The sequence below is a fragment of the Acanthisitta chloris genome, unplaced genomic scaffold (assembly GCF_000695815.1).
Source record: "Acanthisitta chloris isolate BGI_N310 unplaced genomic scaffold, ASM69581v1 scaffold5867, whole genome shotgun sequence".
Lineage (NCBI taxonomy): Eukaryota > Metazoa > Chordata > Aves > Passeriformes > Acanthisittidae > Acanthisitta > Acanthisitta chloris.
In genome coordinates this window covers 115,541-134,236 of record NW_008684192.1, presented here as the reverse complement: position 1 = coordinate 134,236, position 18,696 = coordinate 115,541, and the positions used below count along the sequence as shown (strand labels likewise).

General features: G+C 51.7%; 1 protein-coding gene across 1 annotated transcript in view; it reads right to left on the bottom strand.

Moving 5' to 3' along the window:
- The window catches only part of MSI2 (musashi RNA-binding protein 2), a gene marked incomplete at both ends in the record, with an annotated part of 124,951 nt that overhangs the window by 63,222 nt on the left and 43,033 nt on the right, over nucleotides 1–18,696 (bottom strand). The window contains one exon of the mRNA XM_009079237.1: nucleotides 9,208–9,256. Coding sequence (XP_009077485.1) covers nucleotides 9,208–9,256 — 49 coding nt within the window. The remainder of the gene's footprint in view (nucleotides 1–9,207; nucleotides 9,257–18,696) is intronic.

Below are 18,696 nucleotides of genomic sequence, written 5' to 3'. Positions count from 1 at the left end.
CAAAGGGGTCTGGAATCCCTCTCAGGAGGGCTGAGCAGGGTTAGTGGTACTGGATCTGTCCGTTCCCAGTCTCCTCCCACAGCAGAGAATTCAGGAAGCTGTTAGCATTTGAAGGTGTTTTCAAATGGAGAACAATCTGTGAATTATTACACTAGCTGAAGGTACTTTTCTGGTCCAGAAAACACCCAATAAATTACAAAGATAAAACCCACAACCCAAATGTGCCAACCTGCAGTTTTCTGCAAGAAGCTGTTTTTCAATTTATTCTATTGGATCCAGCAAAAAAAGTGCCAGATGTTCTTACTTCAGCTTATATATACAAAAAAACATCCAGGATAAGCAAAAATCACTCCTTGCCAGGACATATTAATCAAACTAATTAAAGAAATCTTCCATTTCCACCCCTTGACAAGCAGCAGAGTCACTCGGAGCTTTTGCATCACAAAACAATCCGGGAGCAATTCCTGCTCCCAGAGCAGGGCTGGGTCAGCCACACGTCCAGGAACCTGCACAGCACCCACAGCCTGGATCAGCATTGCCCCCACAGTACCAACACTCAGAAATAAATGCCAGAAAGCAGAACCACAGCCAGGGCTGGTGAGGACGGTGAGATGGCACAGCAGTGTCTGCTCCAACGACGGCTGTTACCAGCACTATTTGTCTAACCTGTGCTGCTGCTGTCTCAAGATTTTGGGGACAGGGGGTGTGTTAGCTGTTTAAACAGATCACCAGGAGGCTTTACATACTGCAACGACCTTGTGAAATGAAGGGCTTCAGCAGCACACACAGCCTGGGCACAGCGAGGTGACAAACCAACCCCTTCTCTGCAAGTGCTCCAGAAGCTTTACACCAAACCCAGCTAAGACAAAACCCAGACCTACAAAGAACAAAAGCTCCCCCCGTGCATACTGGAGAGGACTGGCCCAGTCTGCTCCCAGCAATCCACTGGGAGAAGGAACCAACACACCGGGGAATGCCTCTCCACATTTTCGCATCACATTTTTGGGCACGCTGCAAGGAGCTGCCTGTTTCCTCAAGGTCACCATGCTGATTTTAATTCTGCCTGCTGTACGCAGACTGTCTGTCTATGGAAATGTTGCATTTTGTTCTCCTCCCGTTTCTGGCCTTTCCTCAATTAACATTTCCAAACAGTCCCACAAGGCTCCAAGAGCTCCCTGCTAATCACTTCGCTCCTGCATTCAGGAAGCAAAAGGGGTTTGGTTTCATCAGCTGAGTAGATTCATAAGTAAGAACTTATTCATGGCTTTTAGAGTTTCTTCTATTCAGAGATCATCAGGATTTGTGCTAATTTCTCTGTCACTCAAGCTGCCTGCTCGGCAGTGCCAGTGAGATGGCACACTGAGCTCGTATTAAAATGACCTCCCTCTGCCCAGCAGAGCAGACCACGCCGTGTCTCATCCCAGCAGAGCTCACACACGTCTGCAAGTGTAACAGAGCTGTGACCATCATTTAAAAACAGTTCTTAAATATTTGCCCAACTCTCACTTTAGGTTTCCTCAAGAACCTTGCAGAGATGAGAGTGGCTCTGCTGATTTCCTCTGCCCTCTCCAGTATGACTGTGGTCTAATTGCATCAAGTTATTGATGCTCTTCAGTACTAAGTGAATGGAAAGATTTTTCTCTTCAATACAGCAACCACTAACCGCAGTTCAGGGCAAGGAAATGCCCTGGACACCACACAGACCAGCACTGCCCTCTCCCATCTCTGCCTCTGCTTTCCCACGCGAGGGATCAAGGTATCAGCTTTGGGGATCTGCAAAACCTTCCTTTGCTGCCTGCCAGAAAGCTCAGCTGGTGTCTGAGAGCTGTTCAGTACCTCCTGTGTACAGGTGCCAGAGGAAATGCTGTACTTGCCCCACCAGTCACACTCTGAGCCTCGCCCCAAGCCGTTCCCACCCCGGGAAGGAGTCAGGACACTGGACCTGTGTGTGCCAGCACAGACACCCACCTGAGCTGGCTCAGGGACTGTGGCCATCCCCTCCCCTCCTGCCTCTGGGAGGAGACACCCAGGGCTGAGCCTTCAGTCAGCATCTCCTCTCCTTCCGACCTGTGCCAGGGCTAATGGAGCAGAGGTTGGATAACCAGAAAGGTGTGACTGCACAGGGCTCTCCCCCTGGGCACGGGGGATTAAGTGATTTCTTTACACGTGTTGGCCATGAGGACAAGATACAAATGAGTTTACAAACCAACTGTCCTTTGCAATGTGCTTTAGGTTGACAGGTAATGTAAAGCCTGTGTACATGGAGATCCCAAACTAACTGCTGGGCTGTGCCTGCAGCCTTTACCAGAGGTTGGCAGATTTCGCCATCATCATCTTCATCATCAGTATTATTGTTGCATTTGTTTGTTAAACAAGAAAAGAAAAAAGCCAAACCCTCTCCAAGCACTGCTGCCAGCCAAGCCTCTCCCTTCCTCCAGAGAAGGCCTCACAGAGATCTCTTCCTCGGGTGCATCCCAGCCAGGACAGCTGCTCGCTCTGTCTCCTCCTCTGGATGCAATTTTCATTACGGGTATAAAATTAAGCAATAAGGTCTGACAGACAGTACAGAGCTGGGCAATTATTCCAAGCCTCAGGTGGCGTTCTCCAGCGTGAGGCCGGGGCAGAGTGACTGTAACCGCCCGAGACATTCCATAATGGCCTGGAAAAGCGTGGCCAGAAGCCTGACTCCGAGCTGGAGCCCGCTGGGACGCAGAGCTCGCACTGGCCTGGCTGCCTTTATTTCACACTCCGCGGCAGCAACAGGCACCGGCCAGGAAATTAAAAACAAGGGGGATGGATCCAAGAACTGGCAGCTTTCCCTTTCTGCTCCGTGTTTATTAACACCGAGGCAGGGAGCACCAGGAGAGGGGTGAGCCTGGGCACCCACACTGCTCTGCCCGGGCACAGAGAGACTGGGGCCAAGGGGAATCTGGTGCAAAGTGCCCATTCAGCCCCAAAACTGGCACCACAATCCCCTCCCTGTGCACAGCCACCCTGAGTCCCACCTCGGCTCCCCAGGGCAAGGAGAACGGCGACACGGAGCAGAGATGTCAGCACTGCTCCGCAGCCGTTAACGTTCTGAGCCGTGAATATTTATCAGTGGGGATGTAATACTAAAAACACACACACATAAAATATTAACACGGCACATGTCATCGCTGCAATCTGAACAGGCAGGTGAGACGGATGGTGCTCGCTGATAGGCCTGCCAATGGTAAATAGTGTTAACTAATGACTCTTCATGTGAAGTTTAGAAGCAAATATTTGCTCAAAAATCACTCTGAACCCGCTGTGTACAGCTCCTGCTCCCCCAGAGCAGACCGACACTGCCCAGCTCTGCCAGCAAGGGTTAAACCTCTGGGAAGGGGATGGATTTCAGGGGAGGGAGGGTGTGGAGCCGAAAACCAGCAGCACTCCCCGGAGTGCCATTCCTGAAGTGATACAGCTGAGGGGAATAAAAGCCCATCTCATCTCGGGAAGCAATAACAATAACACTGCCTCCATTTATAGCTTATGTCACACTTCTCATCCAGAGCCCTTCGAGCACCATCAAAGCTCGGAAGAAACACCAGCACCGTGTCTGTTTTCCCAAAATCCTGGGGTCTCCCTCTGCCCACCGCTGCCAGCACCAACCCGACCGCGCTCCGTGCTGTGCCAAGCAAAGCTGCGCTCGCGACGGCCAAATTGGGCAATTATTTCTATATATTTTAACTACTCCTCACTCAAAGCTGCCTGGGGATGTATTTTTAAATGCACACGACCTTGTCTGACTTGAGGGAGACGGCGATAAACAAATAATTGCAGCGACTTAATTATATTTATATCTCATCTATAAAAATGTCAATTAGAACTTCAGAGATCAGCTCCAGAGCCGAGGGCTTGGCAGCCGGACAGAGCACAAAAGGCTATTTTCCCCCTCAGAAAAGCCTCCTCCTTCGGCGAGACGCAGCTGATATCTCACTAACAGCATCACTCCTGTCTCTTCCAATAAACACAACCATTCCACCAACTGCTTCCACCTGGACCATGACTGTTCTGACTGGGACCTGCTGATGGGGACAGCGCGGACACGAAGGACAGCCCTCACCCTCCTCCTGGGGAGCGGAGCCCGTGGGAAGGATGGGGCTCCCTGTGCTCCACGGGGGTTTGGGTGCCCCAATCTTTCAGTCTGAGCTCTGCAAATCTGGGTCAAGCCCCAGACCTGGGCACTCCAGGCTCCACGTGTCTCTGGTGCCACACGAGGGTGCCAGCAGGCTCCTGGTGCCCTGCTCGAGCCGTAGGATGCTCTGTACCCCACAGCCTGCCTGCCTCTCCCTAATTTTGTTTAGTTGTGAGATTAAAGGAGTCCAAATCACATGCTGTCACTTCCCTCCTCTCTCCCCTGCCATCCCTAGCTGTGCACGAGGGTTTAATTGATGTGAAAATAACTCTGGGGGCTGGACAGCTTTGGCAAACATATAGTATTACATTCAATACCCACAATTACAGCTCAGGGGACTCAATCACTCCAAATCTTGGGCTTTTTGCAAGTCCAAGACGTGGGGCAGTCGTGATGCAGGTCCTGGACAGCCTCTGGGGGGGCTGAGAGCTGCAGGCACGCACGAAACAAGCACATGCTGGCAGAGCGCACACAGGGCTGAGCATCCCAAGGCAACATCAAACCACTTCTCCTATGAAAACAGCTTGAGAGAGCAGGACCTGGAGGGGCAGGACAATGGGGAATTGCTTCCCACTGTCAGGGCAGGGTTAGACGGGATATTTCGAAAAAATTCTTCCCTGACCAGCCCTGGTTGCCCAGGGCAGCTTTGGCTGCTCCATCCCTGAGAGTGTTCCAGGCCAGGTTGGACAGGGCATGGAGCAGCCTGGGCTGGTGGGAGATGTCCCTGCCCATGGCAGGGAGTGGAATGAGATGAGCTTTAAGGTCCAACCCAATCCAGTCTGTGATTCTATGCTTAACACTTGCAGGAAGGAAGGGGAGCTGCCAAACAGATTTATCAGGCAATACTCCACTCCATTCTCCTTCCCACAAAACACAGCCTGGAAGGGCTGAGCCCACTCCTGCACCTCTCAGCTCACACACTGATCCAGCCCTCCCTCCCTCCTGAGCAGCCTGCCCTGCATGGGGTTTCTTCTCAGCTCTGCTGGGAACAAAATGCAGTCTCTGGGGCTGGCTGCGGGCATCGCCAGGCACCAAGCCCAAGGGCACAGCCCCCACCCGTCCAGCTCCGCAGCACATTGAGATGCTTCCTGGAGCTCCTCTCCATAATGAAGTTAGAAGGACATCATCATCCTGCCAGGCTCCCTCCACCCCCAAAGATCAATAACTAATGCTGAACTCCAGATTTTATCTGCACTTTGCAAGGGTAACAAAATAACACCACCCTCTTTTTTTTTTTCTTTCCAATTACTGAATCCTTTCAAGACTGACCCAGTAATTTTCAGCTCTATGAAATTTTAGGCAGTGAAGAAAGTGATGAAAGTGATCTGCTAGAGTGTCTGGAGAACTTTTGTGTGTGGTTTTTAGAGAAGTGCAAGAGTACAGTACAGGGGAGAGAAACAGAGGATCACCAAGACTTTCTTCCCAAAAAGAAAGTGCACCTAACTGAGCTGACCCAGGGATAATTACCTTCCAAGTGCTGGTTCTTTGTGTGCCCACAGGCCAAGCTAGAGAACCCCTGGAGGAGACATCCCAATGCTGCCAGGGACTGTTGTGCCCACAATACTCCTCCAATGAAATACTCCCAGATTTTGCAGCCTGTCTGTAACATGGCTAAACACATCGGCATGAAACGCAATAGCTGAGTCTTATTTTCCTTAGAGAACATCCAGGAATAGTTGGACATTAACAAAGAAGACAACACCAGCAGAGGCACAGCACGACTGGCCTGATGGCTTACTCAGGTTATACAACCACAGAATCACTGAGGCTCCAAAGACCTCTAAGATCATCAGGTCCACGACCGAGGAGCTGTGCCCCACGCAAGGCAGGAAGTTTTCCGCACGCCTCGCGTACGAGTAACACACACACGTGCCAGAATTATGTCAACAAATCTCAATTTGCTTGCAAGGAAATTTATCTTGCCTCCTAGCAGTAGGGAGTGAATTTTAATCCTTTCCCCTTCCCTTGCCCACGATGATTATTCCAGGCATAGACTAACGACAGCAAACCACAGCGGATATTTTATCTGCCATTTCTCTTCCCCGTGGCTAATTTGAAGATACAGATTGCAACCCACAAGTGGCTTCGAGAATTGCCATTAACACTGTTGCCGCACACCGCCGCATTTTAAACACGCTCCCAACACAATCAGAGTGTCACAATTTGTAAAATCCAGGGTGATTTTATCGACGACCGAGGCGGCAGAACTCGCTTCATCACCACAGCCCTCAGCCAGTTCATTAGCCTGATTAGCAGCAGCTACCTTTACAGAGAAGGGAAAAAACACCAGAAAAGACTGGATCAATTCAAGTGTGAAGATGAAGATGACTCGTACTCTGCCTTTTACACTTGATTCTTCCTTCCACCCGCACTTGGCAGAGGCAAAGACACGGAGCTGAGTCCTTCCTGCCCTTCTGGCAGCTGCACTGCCCTCGGTCACCCGCTCACAGGAACTTTGGCTAACCCAGCAAATAAGCAGCATTGTCCTTCAGCCAGCAGAGGCTGTTCCCTGGGATACAGCCTCCCCAGGAGAGCTGACCCTCCTGGGCCAGAGAACTCCCTTCTCTGCCAGGAGCAGGGAGAAGGGCTCCAGCCCACTCTGTGCCCCTGGGTGGCACAGACCCAGGTGCAGAGCCTGACTCCAGAGAAGCCTAAGGGGAGGTGTGGGCAACATCAACTGCACCCAATGGCATTTGGAGTCTGCTTTTGGTCCCTTGGGGCTCTTAGTTCCTCCCCTCTTAGATTCCATCCAGGACCTTAGACTAGGATGCTAATACAGAGCAAAACGTCATGGCTAGCACATCGGAAAAACAAGCTATGAAAATGAGTCAATGAAATAAATTCACAGAATTCCTGGGGGAAAAATGGATGACCTGTTGCCTCTTGTCTTCAACACACACAGTGGGGGAAAAAGCCCAAAAGGTTTCATGGCAACTAAGGTGTCCCCCACACCTGCAGCCCTCAACTTCAGCAGTTAAGTCCTTGTCTCCAGGTAAGTCAGTGGAAAGATGCTTTTGGAAGAGGAATCCTTCCTCTGGGGCTCATTACCCAGGCTCACACCTGATCACTGGGACCACAGTGCACTGCTCCAGCCTCCTCTAAGAACACAGAAACGCTGAACCAGGGCTGTTAGAGCAGAGCTCAGCACTAGCAGAGCACAGACACCAACACCTCTTGGTGCCCTCCCGTCTTGGGAAGTGCTTACGGCAGCAGAGCCATGGCAGAGGACAGGGGAGAGGTCACCTTGAGGAGCAGGGAAGAAATGAGCATCCTGCTTGCAGGAAGCACAGGAAGGACTCACACACCACTGCTCTGGTTTAATGTCCCTGCAGAGTCTCCTGCCCACCCTGGCAGCAGAGCATGGTCAGGGCAGCACAAGCTGTTGAAGACATCATCAGTGAGCTCAGTGGGCAGGAACAGAGCTTACTGCAGGCACAGCCAAGTGAGAATAAAACTCCAGGATCTGGGACATTTCAGCAAATGGAAACTATCCCTGTGTGTCTCAGAGGCCAAATCTGCTGAGTGTGTTCCTTGCTGGGAGCAGAGCCCCCTGGTCCTCCTCACCCCCAGCTGCCCCCAGCCCACAGGTCCTTGTGCCCAGCACAAAAGCTCCACATCAGGCAGATTTGAAATGCAACAAACACCACGCCAAGATCCTGAATGGAGAAGGGTATTTATGGCCTGTTTAAGGGTGGCTGTGCAGAGAAGGGTGGAAAATTCCCTGGATATAAAAGGAAGTTGTCAGGGGTTGACCTTTCCAAACTCTGTGAGTTTTGAACACTTGGTCCCTGTTACAGACAGCACTGGCTGTTCACAGCCTTTCCTGGCTCAGAAGAGCTTATCTTCCCAAGCAAGTCTTTTGCCTGCTGCTGAATTTTCCAGGATGCTACGATCCCTGACTTCAGGAGGGAACCAGTGCCTGGGAGGGACTGCTGGAGGGAGGGAATGCTCTCCTGGAGGCTTGCCTGACTCACCCAGCTCCAAGGAGCACACACTGAGCTCCTTGTTACAGCAAATATGAGCAGCGAGTGGTTCAGACAGCACTGGGAGGTCAGGCCTGCGACCCTGAGCGGAGATGAAGGGGAGGTGGCAGTGGCTGAGCTCCCTGGGCTGCCCCATCTCCTGCTCTTAGGGCTCCATCCTGGCTGGGCACAGGCTCCTTCCCACCCTCTGGCAGCCTCCCCAAACCACTTGGAGCAGCTGAGACAACCACAGTATCAACCCAGATCCCCGAGGAGGCTGGAGCGCGCTGACGTCGGCGCGGTCGCGCGGGGCAGAGCCAGGCGCTGCCTCCACACACACCACAGCAGGGAGAGAGGGACAGAAAATCAATCTCAATCAGAGAGGAGGAAACAGGGTCTTGGAGCCTGTCCCCAGAGCAGTTTCTGGTGCCACAGGCAGAGCCCAGGCACATTCCCCTGCTCCTGGCAGAACACAGTGGCTGCTGCAGAGATGTGAACAGCTCCCGGAGAGACAGAGCAGTGTCATTTATTTCCACTGAAAGGAATGGCCATAAGAGTGAAAATAACCCGCAGCTCGTCTTCACAGAACTGTACAAGCAATGATGAAACCTCATCTCTCTTATGAAATATGTGGAGGGAAATTCCCCTGCTGGAGATCCTGCTGGTTCTGAGCTCCCACCACCGGAGGACGAGCAGTCCTCACTCAGCAGCAGAACTCCAGCAAAGTGAGATCCCAGCACGGGTTTAGCACCTTCATTTCCAGGTATTCCAGCTTAACTGGCCTTGCGCCCAGCCTGAGCCATGCCAGCCACCTCAGTGCAAACCTGCTGCTTCCCAGCAGCCTCCACACACAGCTCTAAGGGACCTGCACTCTCCAGGGAGCCAGACCATGGCCCTCCCAGAGAGAAGTCATTCCCAGCAAGACAATTGACATTCACCCTGCATTCCATGCCAACCAGCCCCTCCTCTGCAGCCTGCAGGACAGAGGGATTCAGCACCCCGGTCTCAGCCACTGGGTGACTGGTTTGGGCTGTGCTCCCCACGCAGAGGCTGTGACACTTGAGGTCTGAGCTCTCACTCTCTTACCTCTATGCCTGTTGGTCGTCTTGTCGAACATTAGCATGGCATCCTCTACCTGCAAGACAAAGAGGAGAGATTTGTGCTTAGCACACTGCTGGAGGCTCAGAGACCCACACACACACCAGGGAGGGGCACACGGGCAGGAGCAGCCTCCACGGATCAGGTCTCCCTGAGTTTGGTCAGACACAGCTCCTCGTTTTGGAAACCTGTTGCTTTCACCCTCCATCCTGGCTGACATCTGATCCTAAAGTGGAAAAGCAAACACTAAAAGTGTTTGCCCTAAAAAGGCAAATATCTAAGCAGCTCTTCCACCTCACATCAATCCCTGGCCATGCCTCATTTCCCTTTTGTAGGGAGATAAGGAAGGGCCAAGAGAGGAACTGGGGATGCAAATCAGGCCCATGACTTCTCCAAATTAGAGTCACTGCCTTGGCTGAGAATTGGGAGGTTAAAAGAGGTGTGAGCACGGTAAAATCTGGTCAGCCAAGAAAGGTATTCAGAGGTTTTCAAAAGGGCTTTTGAAAAGCTGGAGGAAAGAGGGGAGAGGGAGGAGGGAGAAAGTTTAATTCGCATCAGGCTCGGCATTTCCACTTCAGAAGAGAGATGACTGATGAAACGTATTGAAGTGCAACCAAATTGCTTTCAACTTTCATTAGGATTTGCATGATTTATTCCACCTCCATTTAATCTGTGCAGCCACACCTAAAATTTTGCACTTATTGCAGAAGGATGTTGTGCTGGGTTGATTTCCCAGCACTATCACTCTGAGCTGTGTCTCTGAGGCCGCAGGAGTGGGGGCAGGTGAGTCCCAAGTGCCACCAGACACATCCTGGGCAAGCTCGGGGAAGGAATTACAGACTTGCAATTCCCTGTTGTAAACTCTGGGCTGATGAAACCCTGTAACACTGAATCGTAAAAGGTGCTGCAGGAAGGGAGAAGATCTTTCAAGAAAAGGTTTTATCCTTTGAAGGACTGCAGTGCTTGCCTGAGGGTGTGGGTTTGGGCATTTTGGTTGGTTGGTTGGGGTTTTTTGACGTTTTTTCCCCCACCAGTAATTTTTATTTACTTCTTGTGATTATATTCTGGCTTTCTATAATCACCTATTTCAGGTAAATAACTTAAAATGATGTTACACTCTCCTCACCTTGCACAGAACCATCAAAGGGTCTACCTGTCCCCCCAACCATCCCCTCAGGCAGGGCACAGACATCCAGACCATGTCTGTGTAGAATGACCATCTCAGCCTTGGCTGGGCAGGTGGTAAAAACCCTACAGGACTGAAACACGTTCCAGGAGACAGTAAAACATATGGTACAGCAAAACCCTACAAGATCCTACAAGTCATCTGCAAACCTGTCTCTGGTTAACCTGCTCTTTTTCAGTCAAAGAGGTTTGCAAAAAGTGCAGAGCAGCAGGTCTGCTGATCCCCATCTTGACTGAGCCCCAGAGACGCTGACACGCTGAAACACCCAGACCACACCAAGCACGGCGCTGTCTGTCCTGCTGTCTGTCTCCCCACCAGGACGAGCATAGCAGGAGGCAGATAAGGACAATGCTGCCCTTCACCCTGCCACTGCTGCTTATCTCTGCTCCAGGGCTCCGTTTGCTCAGCAATCTTTATTTTTCATTCTCACAGGTCTTGGCCCCACTGGAACTAAAAATTACATGTTGCACCTACTGCTGTTTCCTGAGGCATGGCAGCTCCCTGTGCCTCTATCCCCACTCGACAGCTGCTGCAAAGGGTTTAACCTGAGACTCTTCCTGTGCAGCTTTTCTGCCTCAAACCACATCCCAGAGCCTGCAGAGCTCCTGGATGCCCAGGAGCACAGACCCACCAGGGTCCTCTGTGCTCTGGCCAGGGTCTCCAGGGTGTCCTGCCTAAGTGACACCTCCTGCTGTGAGGACATTGCTAGGGATTTCAAAAAAGCTGCTGTGTGGTTGTTAGAGGGAGAAGAGATGTCAGACGAGCCACAACACTGCCCACACCCCAGCATGGCCATGTCTCAGCCTGAGGTCTCACAGCCCCTCGGGCTCCGCTTAGCTGGCAGCAGCAGCATCACAAGTCTGAACCTCTGTACAGCCTCATCCTGCTCCTCCAAGAGCTGCCAGGGCAGAGGAGGGACAGGCCCTGGCACCAGATCAAGCACTGCAGGGACTCTGGGCAGAGCTCCTGGTCATACTGGGATCTGCAGTTCCATCCCCTTCTCCCACCTGTCCAACATAACACATCTCCCCATGGATACACATCCTCTGGGCAGACACCAGCACATGCACCGAAGTCCTGCATCCCTGGAATGAAGGTCTTGGCAGAGATCCCTTTTATGCAAAGAAACCCTTATTAGCAGCAACAAGTGCAGGCTGCATGGGCTAACCTGGGAGGTCTCCAGGTGCTGGCTGGGACCCTGAAGAGCTCAGACACCCTGGAGCAGGAGCTTCAGCCCTCCCACAGCAGCACTCAGCCCTGGAACCGGGACCAGGCACCAGCTCCCTGCAAAAGGGTCAGCCCTGCCAGTACACATACGAAACCTGCACAGGGGAATGGCTCTGCAGCCGAGTTCAGACATGGCCCGAGCATGCCTTGAAAAAAAATAATCAGTGGGGTGTTCTTTGAGCCAGCTGGTGCCCTTTCAACAATGTCTAATTGGTTATCTTTTCTCTTTCCTAAGGTCAGAACACTTTATCTCCGTCTCTGCCCTTTCTGAGCTTACCCCACCCTGCGTTATTTTTTAGGGCAGTCATTGTAGCAGAAGAATAGCCTCTTTCCTCCATAGTCCAGTGACACAATGAGACTTCTTGAAGCCTCCTGAATAGATAAAGTGCAGCGGCAAAAGGAAAATTCTATTAACGCTTCGCAAAATAAAACATCTAAGAGCTGGTGAGACAAGCAGGAGAGGAAAATCAATATGGAGAGGGCAGAGCGCTCAGAAAAACTTTTCACCAGTTGCAAAAAGGTGGCGAGGGTATGGGAGGGAGGGGGGAGAGCAACTTATTAATGCAGAAAACCCATCAATGGTATGGAAATCTGGCAGAACAGCAAGAACTGAAACTGCAAGAATTTGAATATACAAAGGGCTGAATAGAATGAGCAAACCACACTGCTCACACACAGAGCCCGTTTCTCACGGTTCTCCGCGAGGCAAACACAAGCGACTTGTTCAAGTTTTCAGCGAGGAGAAATAAGGGACACAGTCAAGGTAACCGGCAGTAAACCCTGTAGTAAGCAAACTGATCCCTATTTCAGGGGAAGGGGAAAAAAACCAACCCCCAGAGAAACTGAAGTGCACTCAGGAGCTGTGACCGGCCAAGCTAACCCTCTCCCCCAGCCCGACACTCCCTTGCTCGCCCAGAGATGCCCAGCTGCAAGTTTTCCAGATCCTCATCTCAAAACGTGCAGCTCACACCTCGCATACAAAAGACAAGGAAGTTTTTTCCAGGGTTAGAAGCAGGACTGGAAGACAGAAGTGCCACCTGCAAGGCTTGGCCGTCGCCCACCGCACGCTGGACCCTGGGTCAGCCCGATCTCTGGGCTGATAAGCCCCAGCACAGCCCTGGATCTCCCAGGACAGGAGTGGGAGGCTTAGCTACCTCCACCCAGCGCACTCAGAGACCAGCTGGAACCCAAACCCTCAATTCCTTGTAAATGCAGCATGGCTCAACACCGAGGCTTAAAGGAGCTGATTAATCTGGACTAATTCTGGGCATCGGTGAGAGTGTGTTACCAAATGAACAGTCTTAGCACTCAGGGTAAATCAAAAGGAGGAGAAAACAAAGCCTTGTCAGTGAACACTGGCTACAAATGGACACTTAAGCCCCACAGCCTCCCCTGTCCCAGCACAGCCCATACACACAGCCAATGCAGACCCAGTTTCTTACATAAAGCCTAACTAATGGGCTTCAGTTTATTTAACTTCTTTTTTTTTTTCCCAATCCACTTGGGGCTCTGAGAAAAGGAAGGGCTCTACCACTTCATTACTCACTGCCTGGAAGGAGGAATAGGGGAGAATAGGAGGAAAGAAAAAAAACCTGGAGGAGCCAAAGGCTTTAATAATCCTAACAGTTCCCAGGGTTATTTAAAATATGCCCAACCAGTTCACAAAAGGCTCCACGGAGATAAATGTATTTGATTTTCTTCCACTTTAATGGAGGCATACATTTAAAGCAACAAAACCAGGGTGACCTAAATAAAATGACTATTAATTGTGCTCAAAAAGGCTCTGAATTTAATGCAAGTGATCTAGCCCGGCACAGGAACACAGTATTTTCTAGTCATTCCTCCCACTTTCCTCTTCGGAATTTTCAACTCCTCTTTTCCACAGGGCAGCAGGAGCTGATCAGACCCGGCACAGCCCATGGCTGGAATGAACAGGCTGAGTGCCCTGCAAAGCCCAGCAGAGGTACAGAGAACCAGCAAGGTTGGAGGAGACCTCAAAGATCATCAAGTCCAACCATTAACCTGTCACCAAACCCCTAAACCACATCTTCCAGCATCAGATCCCGATGCCTCTAAAACACTTCCAGGGATGGTGACTCCATCATCTCCCTGGGCAAAGATTCCAGAAGAATATGGAAGGGAGGCCCTGTCCCACCACCCCACAATGCTCACCCCATCCCAGCCAGTGCTTCAGGGAGCAAAGTGGGACCTCCAGGCTGAAACCACCATCCCTGGAGGTTTCACCATCCCTGGAGGTTTTCAAGCTGAGACTGGATGTGGCACTTAGTGCCATGGTCTAGTGACCACGGTAGGGTTGGACTCGATGATCTTTGAGGTCTCTTCCAACCTGGCTGACTCTGATTCTATGAAGGCACCACTGCAGCTTCCCGAGGCAGGCCCAGCTCTCAGCTGACTGGTGAGGGATTCACACCCTGTGGGACCAGGCATGATTCGGGCCGTGCTCCCCACGGGGTGCAGGCACAGGGAGAGGTCCCTCGCTGAGCGCTTCCCGGCACGCCGCGGTGACGACTTCCCAACCGTGGCTGACATATGCACCACGATAACAATCAGTGCCATACTGTGCAAGCACAAATTCCAGTGCTGGCAATTTCTCCCCCCAGCAGTCAAGGCTTTAAAAAGTCTTCTTCAGCAATTATAGCTAATAAAACTACAATTTTATTCAACACACACATATCATTGTAACTAATTTTGCTCCATCAGGGCTGAAATTAAAACAGTCATTCAATCACGTTAATCTCAGGGCTTGCTCACCAGCCGTGACATGGCAAAGAGCATCCCCAACGCTTGCCAAAAAGCACTGTGGCTACTGTTGGACTTCAAAACGCTCCTGCAAAACACCAACACGTTACTTGACGGGTACTCTACCACGGGGGATGTATGGATGACTGATGGTCTCCAGAAAAAACAGCTTTCCACAGCAGGACAAATTAAAGATGACTCCAAAGACTATTCCTCATTAATTCCTTCTCTGGCATTAATAATATGGAGCACTGATGGAAGCACAGCTCTGCCGTGCTCACATCAAGTTATAAACCACATGAGCACTCTCAGAGTGTTCCTGTACCTGCTGTCTTGGCTGAGAGCTTCCCTTGTCCCCACCAGATTTCCAGCACATGTTAGCTAACAACACTAATAGGGAAGACAAGGTTCTTCCAAAAAAAAACCCCAACCAACAAATGAACAACTCAGAAACATAAAGACAGTTCTTCCTTTGGCATCAGGTCCCTGCAAGAGAACAGGACACAGACCAAGGCACTCTGGGAGGCAGCACTGGCAGCTCACGGCTCCTCTGGACCTGCAACACCAGGTCCTTCAGGGATGCCTTTCACTATGGACATCAAGCTGAAGACAGCAGCGACACAGAGAGCCACGCAGCCCATCACAGAGCTCCCTCTCCAGCTGCAGGGCTCGCTGTGCTTTTAGGGGGCAGCAAAGCTGCTGTGCCAGGGCAGAGCAGGGCAGGGCAGCGCGAGCCTCGGGCTGGGCTGATCTCTGCAATCACGTCCTGCAGCCAGGTCTAATTGCCCAGAACAATCCGTGCCTGCCGGCACACAGCGCCTGTCCCCTGGGCCTCCTTAGCTTGACGGGAAAATAGGTTCCAGTGCTGCATTTCTGAAATGGAATAAGAGAGTCAGAGGAGCCGACACGAGGCTGCGGCTCAGAGAGTGCACAGGAGCCAGAGAGACGTCCCTGGCCCTGCTGCCCTTCTCCCAGACCAGCAGAGCTGCAAATAATGAGTGTCCTAATGCAGTTCAGTGCTCGGAGACCCCGAGGGAACAGAGCACACGGGGTAACCACGACCACCCTGCAGCAAGAACCTGAGACTCAACTCCACGAGGTCACTGGCGACACACAAAGCCCTGAAGGACAGGCTAAGAGCAGTTTGCCAGACACTGTGCAGTTACAGCCCATGGAGAACTGCACCAGCAAACTTCAAACCTCCCCACAGAAGAGCAGCATCTTGCTGAGAACGGCCCCAGAGCCAAGCACCACCCTGGATTTTTCCCTGCTGGCATCATATCCACCTCCCACACTCACCCTGCCCCTTCTGTCTACTCAAGCCCCTCATCTCCCCGTACACATCTTGCTCATCATTTTCTACAAACTTCCCCAACAAGTGAGCAACTTTTGATCAGTGTTTTCTTGTCAGATCCAGAACCTAAGGTGCATGGCCCTGCTCCAGCCCTGTCCCCTCCCCTCCTGCCTGGAGGAGGCACCACCAGCTAGAAACCCGAGGCAAACCCACCCAAATGGCACTGCTTAACTGCACACAGTGACTGGAAACCATTCTTCTGGCACTCACAGGGGAGCTGCTGGGCTTTACAGGCTTAAGTTTCCGACGCTGAAAGAACTTCTGCTCTTCTGCTGAGAGCTCCACAGAACCACATCGCTCAGCTGAAGCTTAAATATATCAAATATCACAGGAGTCAACAGCAGTGAAGCTCAAAGGAGCTCAGCTCCTCCAGTCCCTCGGGGGCTCTCAGTAAGTGCTGGGAGGGGAGAGCAGCACTCTCCTCCTCTCGGTGGCAGGGCAGTGGAGGAGCACTGCTCCCTCAGAGCTCCAGCCAGCCAGGTGCGAGGCGCTGGGTGATTCTGCTTTCACGGAACATTAGGCGCCGTCAGCAGAAATAATTCTTCCTCCCTTCACGGTGCTCGTTTGCATATTAGCACTGCAAAGTTGCAATCTGTTTTCCTCTCCCAACACTCCTTCAGGAGTGCTGCCCACCAGGCCTGGCCCACTGCAGCCCCAGCCAGAGGGGCAGCTGCTCCTGGTGGCTTTAGCCACACCACTGCCTGACAAGCCAAATTCTCCCTTCTGGCTGCAGCAAGAGGGACATTGTCACTTCATTTAGTTACAGCATTGGTTCGGCCTCTGCCTCTCTCCTGCAGCCACAGCATCCAAGTGCAGAGAAGGGCATCACAGTGATCAGAGGGCTGGAGCACCTCTCCTACCAGGAAAGGCTGAGAGAATTGGGATCGTTCAACCTGGAGAAGAGAAGGCTCTGGGGTGACCTAACTGCAGCCTTCCAGTACCTGAAGGGAGCTCACCAGTGCCAGGACAAGGGGGATGGTTTCACACGGGCAGAGAGCAGGGTTGGACTGGATATTAGGAAGAAATTCCTTACTCTAAGGGTGCTGCTGCCCAGGGAACTGTGGCTGCTCCATCCCTGGAAGTGTTCCAGGCCAGGTTGGATGGGGCTTGGAGCAGTGTGGTCTAGCAGAATCTGTCCCTGCCCATGGCAGTTTGGAATAAGATGAGCCTTATGGTCTCTTGCAACTCAAACTGTTCTAGATTCCAAGAATAACCCCTGGGTTTCACTCAGGGCCCTGAAGCCATACAGAAAACCAGCTCAGAGCCTCTCCTGCCATAGAGAATACTGAGAAAAACTCTCTTCCCAGGAAAGCCAGGGTGTTTTCCCAGATGCCTCTGCAGCAGTCCCAGGGCAGGCCAGACTGGGGACACAGATCTGATTAAGAGACATCCTGAGCAAAGTAACAGGATCGGGTTTAGAGAGCTTCCTGCTGCCCTTTCGTAAATACCTGCTGAATAAGTGTGAAGATAAGACAAGGATTGCATTACGAGGCTTCCTGATGCATGAAGGGCTTTTTTATTGCCCAGAGTTTGAAAAAAAAAGAGGATGAACAATTGCCACAGCCAGCTCCAGCGAAAGGCTCAGCTGCAGAATCAAACTGCAGTTTATTAGCAAAGGAAAACTCATCTAAGTTCCCTTTGACTGTAATGAAAAAAAGTTTCATTTTATTTCCTGCTGGATCCTTTCTCCTTTTATTGTTCTTTTCATATACTGACTTGAATATTAAGGAATATTTTTCCAGGGCTGTTTGTCCTAAACAGAACTCTCCTCCCTCGCTCTTCAACCCCAAATCAAGCGCATCTTATCTCTCTACATTCAAAGAGTTTTTTAATTTATGGAAAAGATACAATGCACTGGTAACCTTTGCTGTGACAAGTGCTGCCTGCTGCTGCGCTCAGGAAGGTGCTTGGGATCCAAGCACACCCTCCCCCCCCAGCACAGGGGGCACAGTGGCTGCACCAGCTCTCCCCACAAAGTTTGCTCCGAGTCCCTGACCCTGCTGGCAAGGTGAGAGCTGCACTCACCCCAAACTCGCTGCACTGATGATGTTTCCCTTTTTGGGGATTATTTTCAGAGCCTCACTGCTCCTCACACACACACAGCTCACAGTGCCCACGCCAGGAGGCCAAAGTGATTTTCCCACTGCCACAAATTAATGATGAAACCAGAAGACAAGTCCCTGGCTGTGCTTTCACAACCTGCTTGGAAAGACCAGAGCTCTGCCCCAGCACTGGAACACCCAGGGCTGGGAATGTGGATTTCCTTGGGCTTCCAGCCCCTGCACATCTCTGCATCACCTGCACTACAGCATCGTCAGGAAGGGAGAAATAACCTGCACGAAACACTTCTGCATCACCTGCACTACAGCATCGTCGGGAGGGGAGAAATAACCTGCACGAAACACACGCTCTGATTTCTGCTGCTCAGGGGTTTGGGCTCTTCTTTACCTCTTAAAATCCACCTGTTAGCCTTGATGAGAGGGCAGGAGCCCAAAGACACTCGAGGGAATGAGTCTTTCAAGCCTGTTCACAGCAGAAAATCATCATTCCTGGTAACTGTGGTGGCAGTTGCTGCCCCTGCCCTGCCATCCACCCCTGACTCCAGGGGGGTACAAAACAGGAGCCCTGGGGACACTCCCTGCAGCCTGCCCCTCCAGCCCAGGGGTTCAGACAGCACCTTGGCTCTATTCCTGCAGCTCCACCCCTTCCCACTCCGCTCGGGTCAGGCTCCGGAGTAAGAAGTGCTGGGAAAGGCAATCCTCCCGGAGAACAGGCTATTATGCCTGAATATAATATGAAAAAGAAAGCAATTAGCAGCACAGCTCCTCTGCCAGCCCAGCCCCCCCCTGAGCCTCCCCAGCTCTGCCCCTGCCACCCTGTTGGGAGAGAGAAGAGTGCCCAGAACCACAGGGATCGTGGGGCAAATGGAGTTTGACACATGGCATCAGCC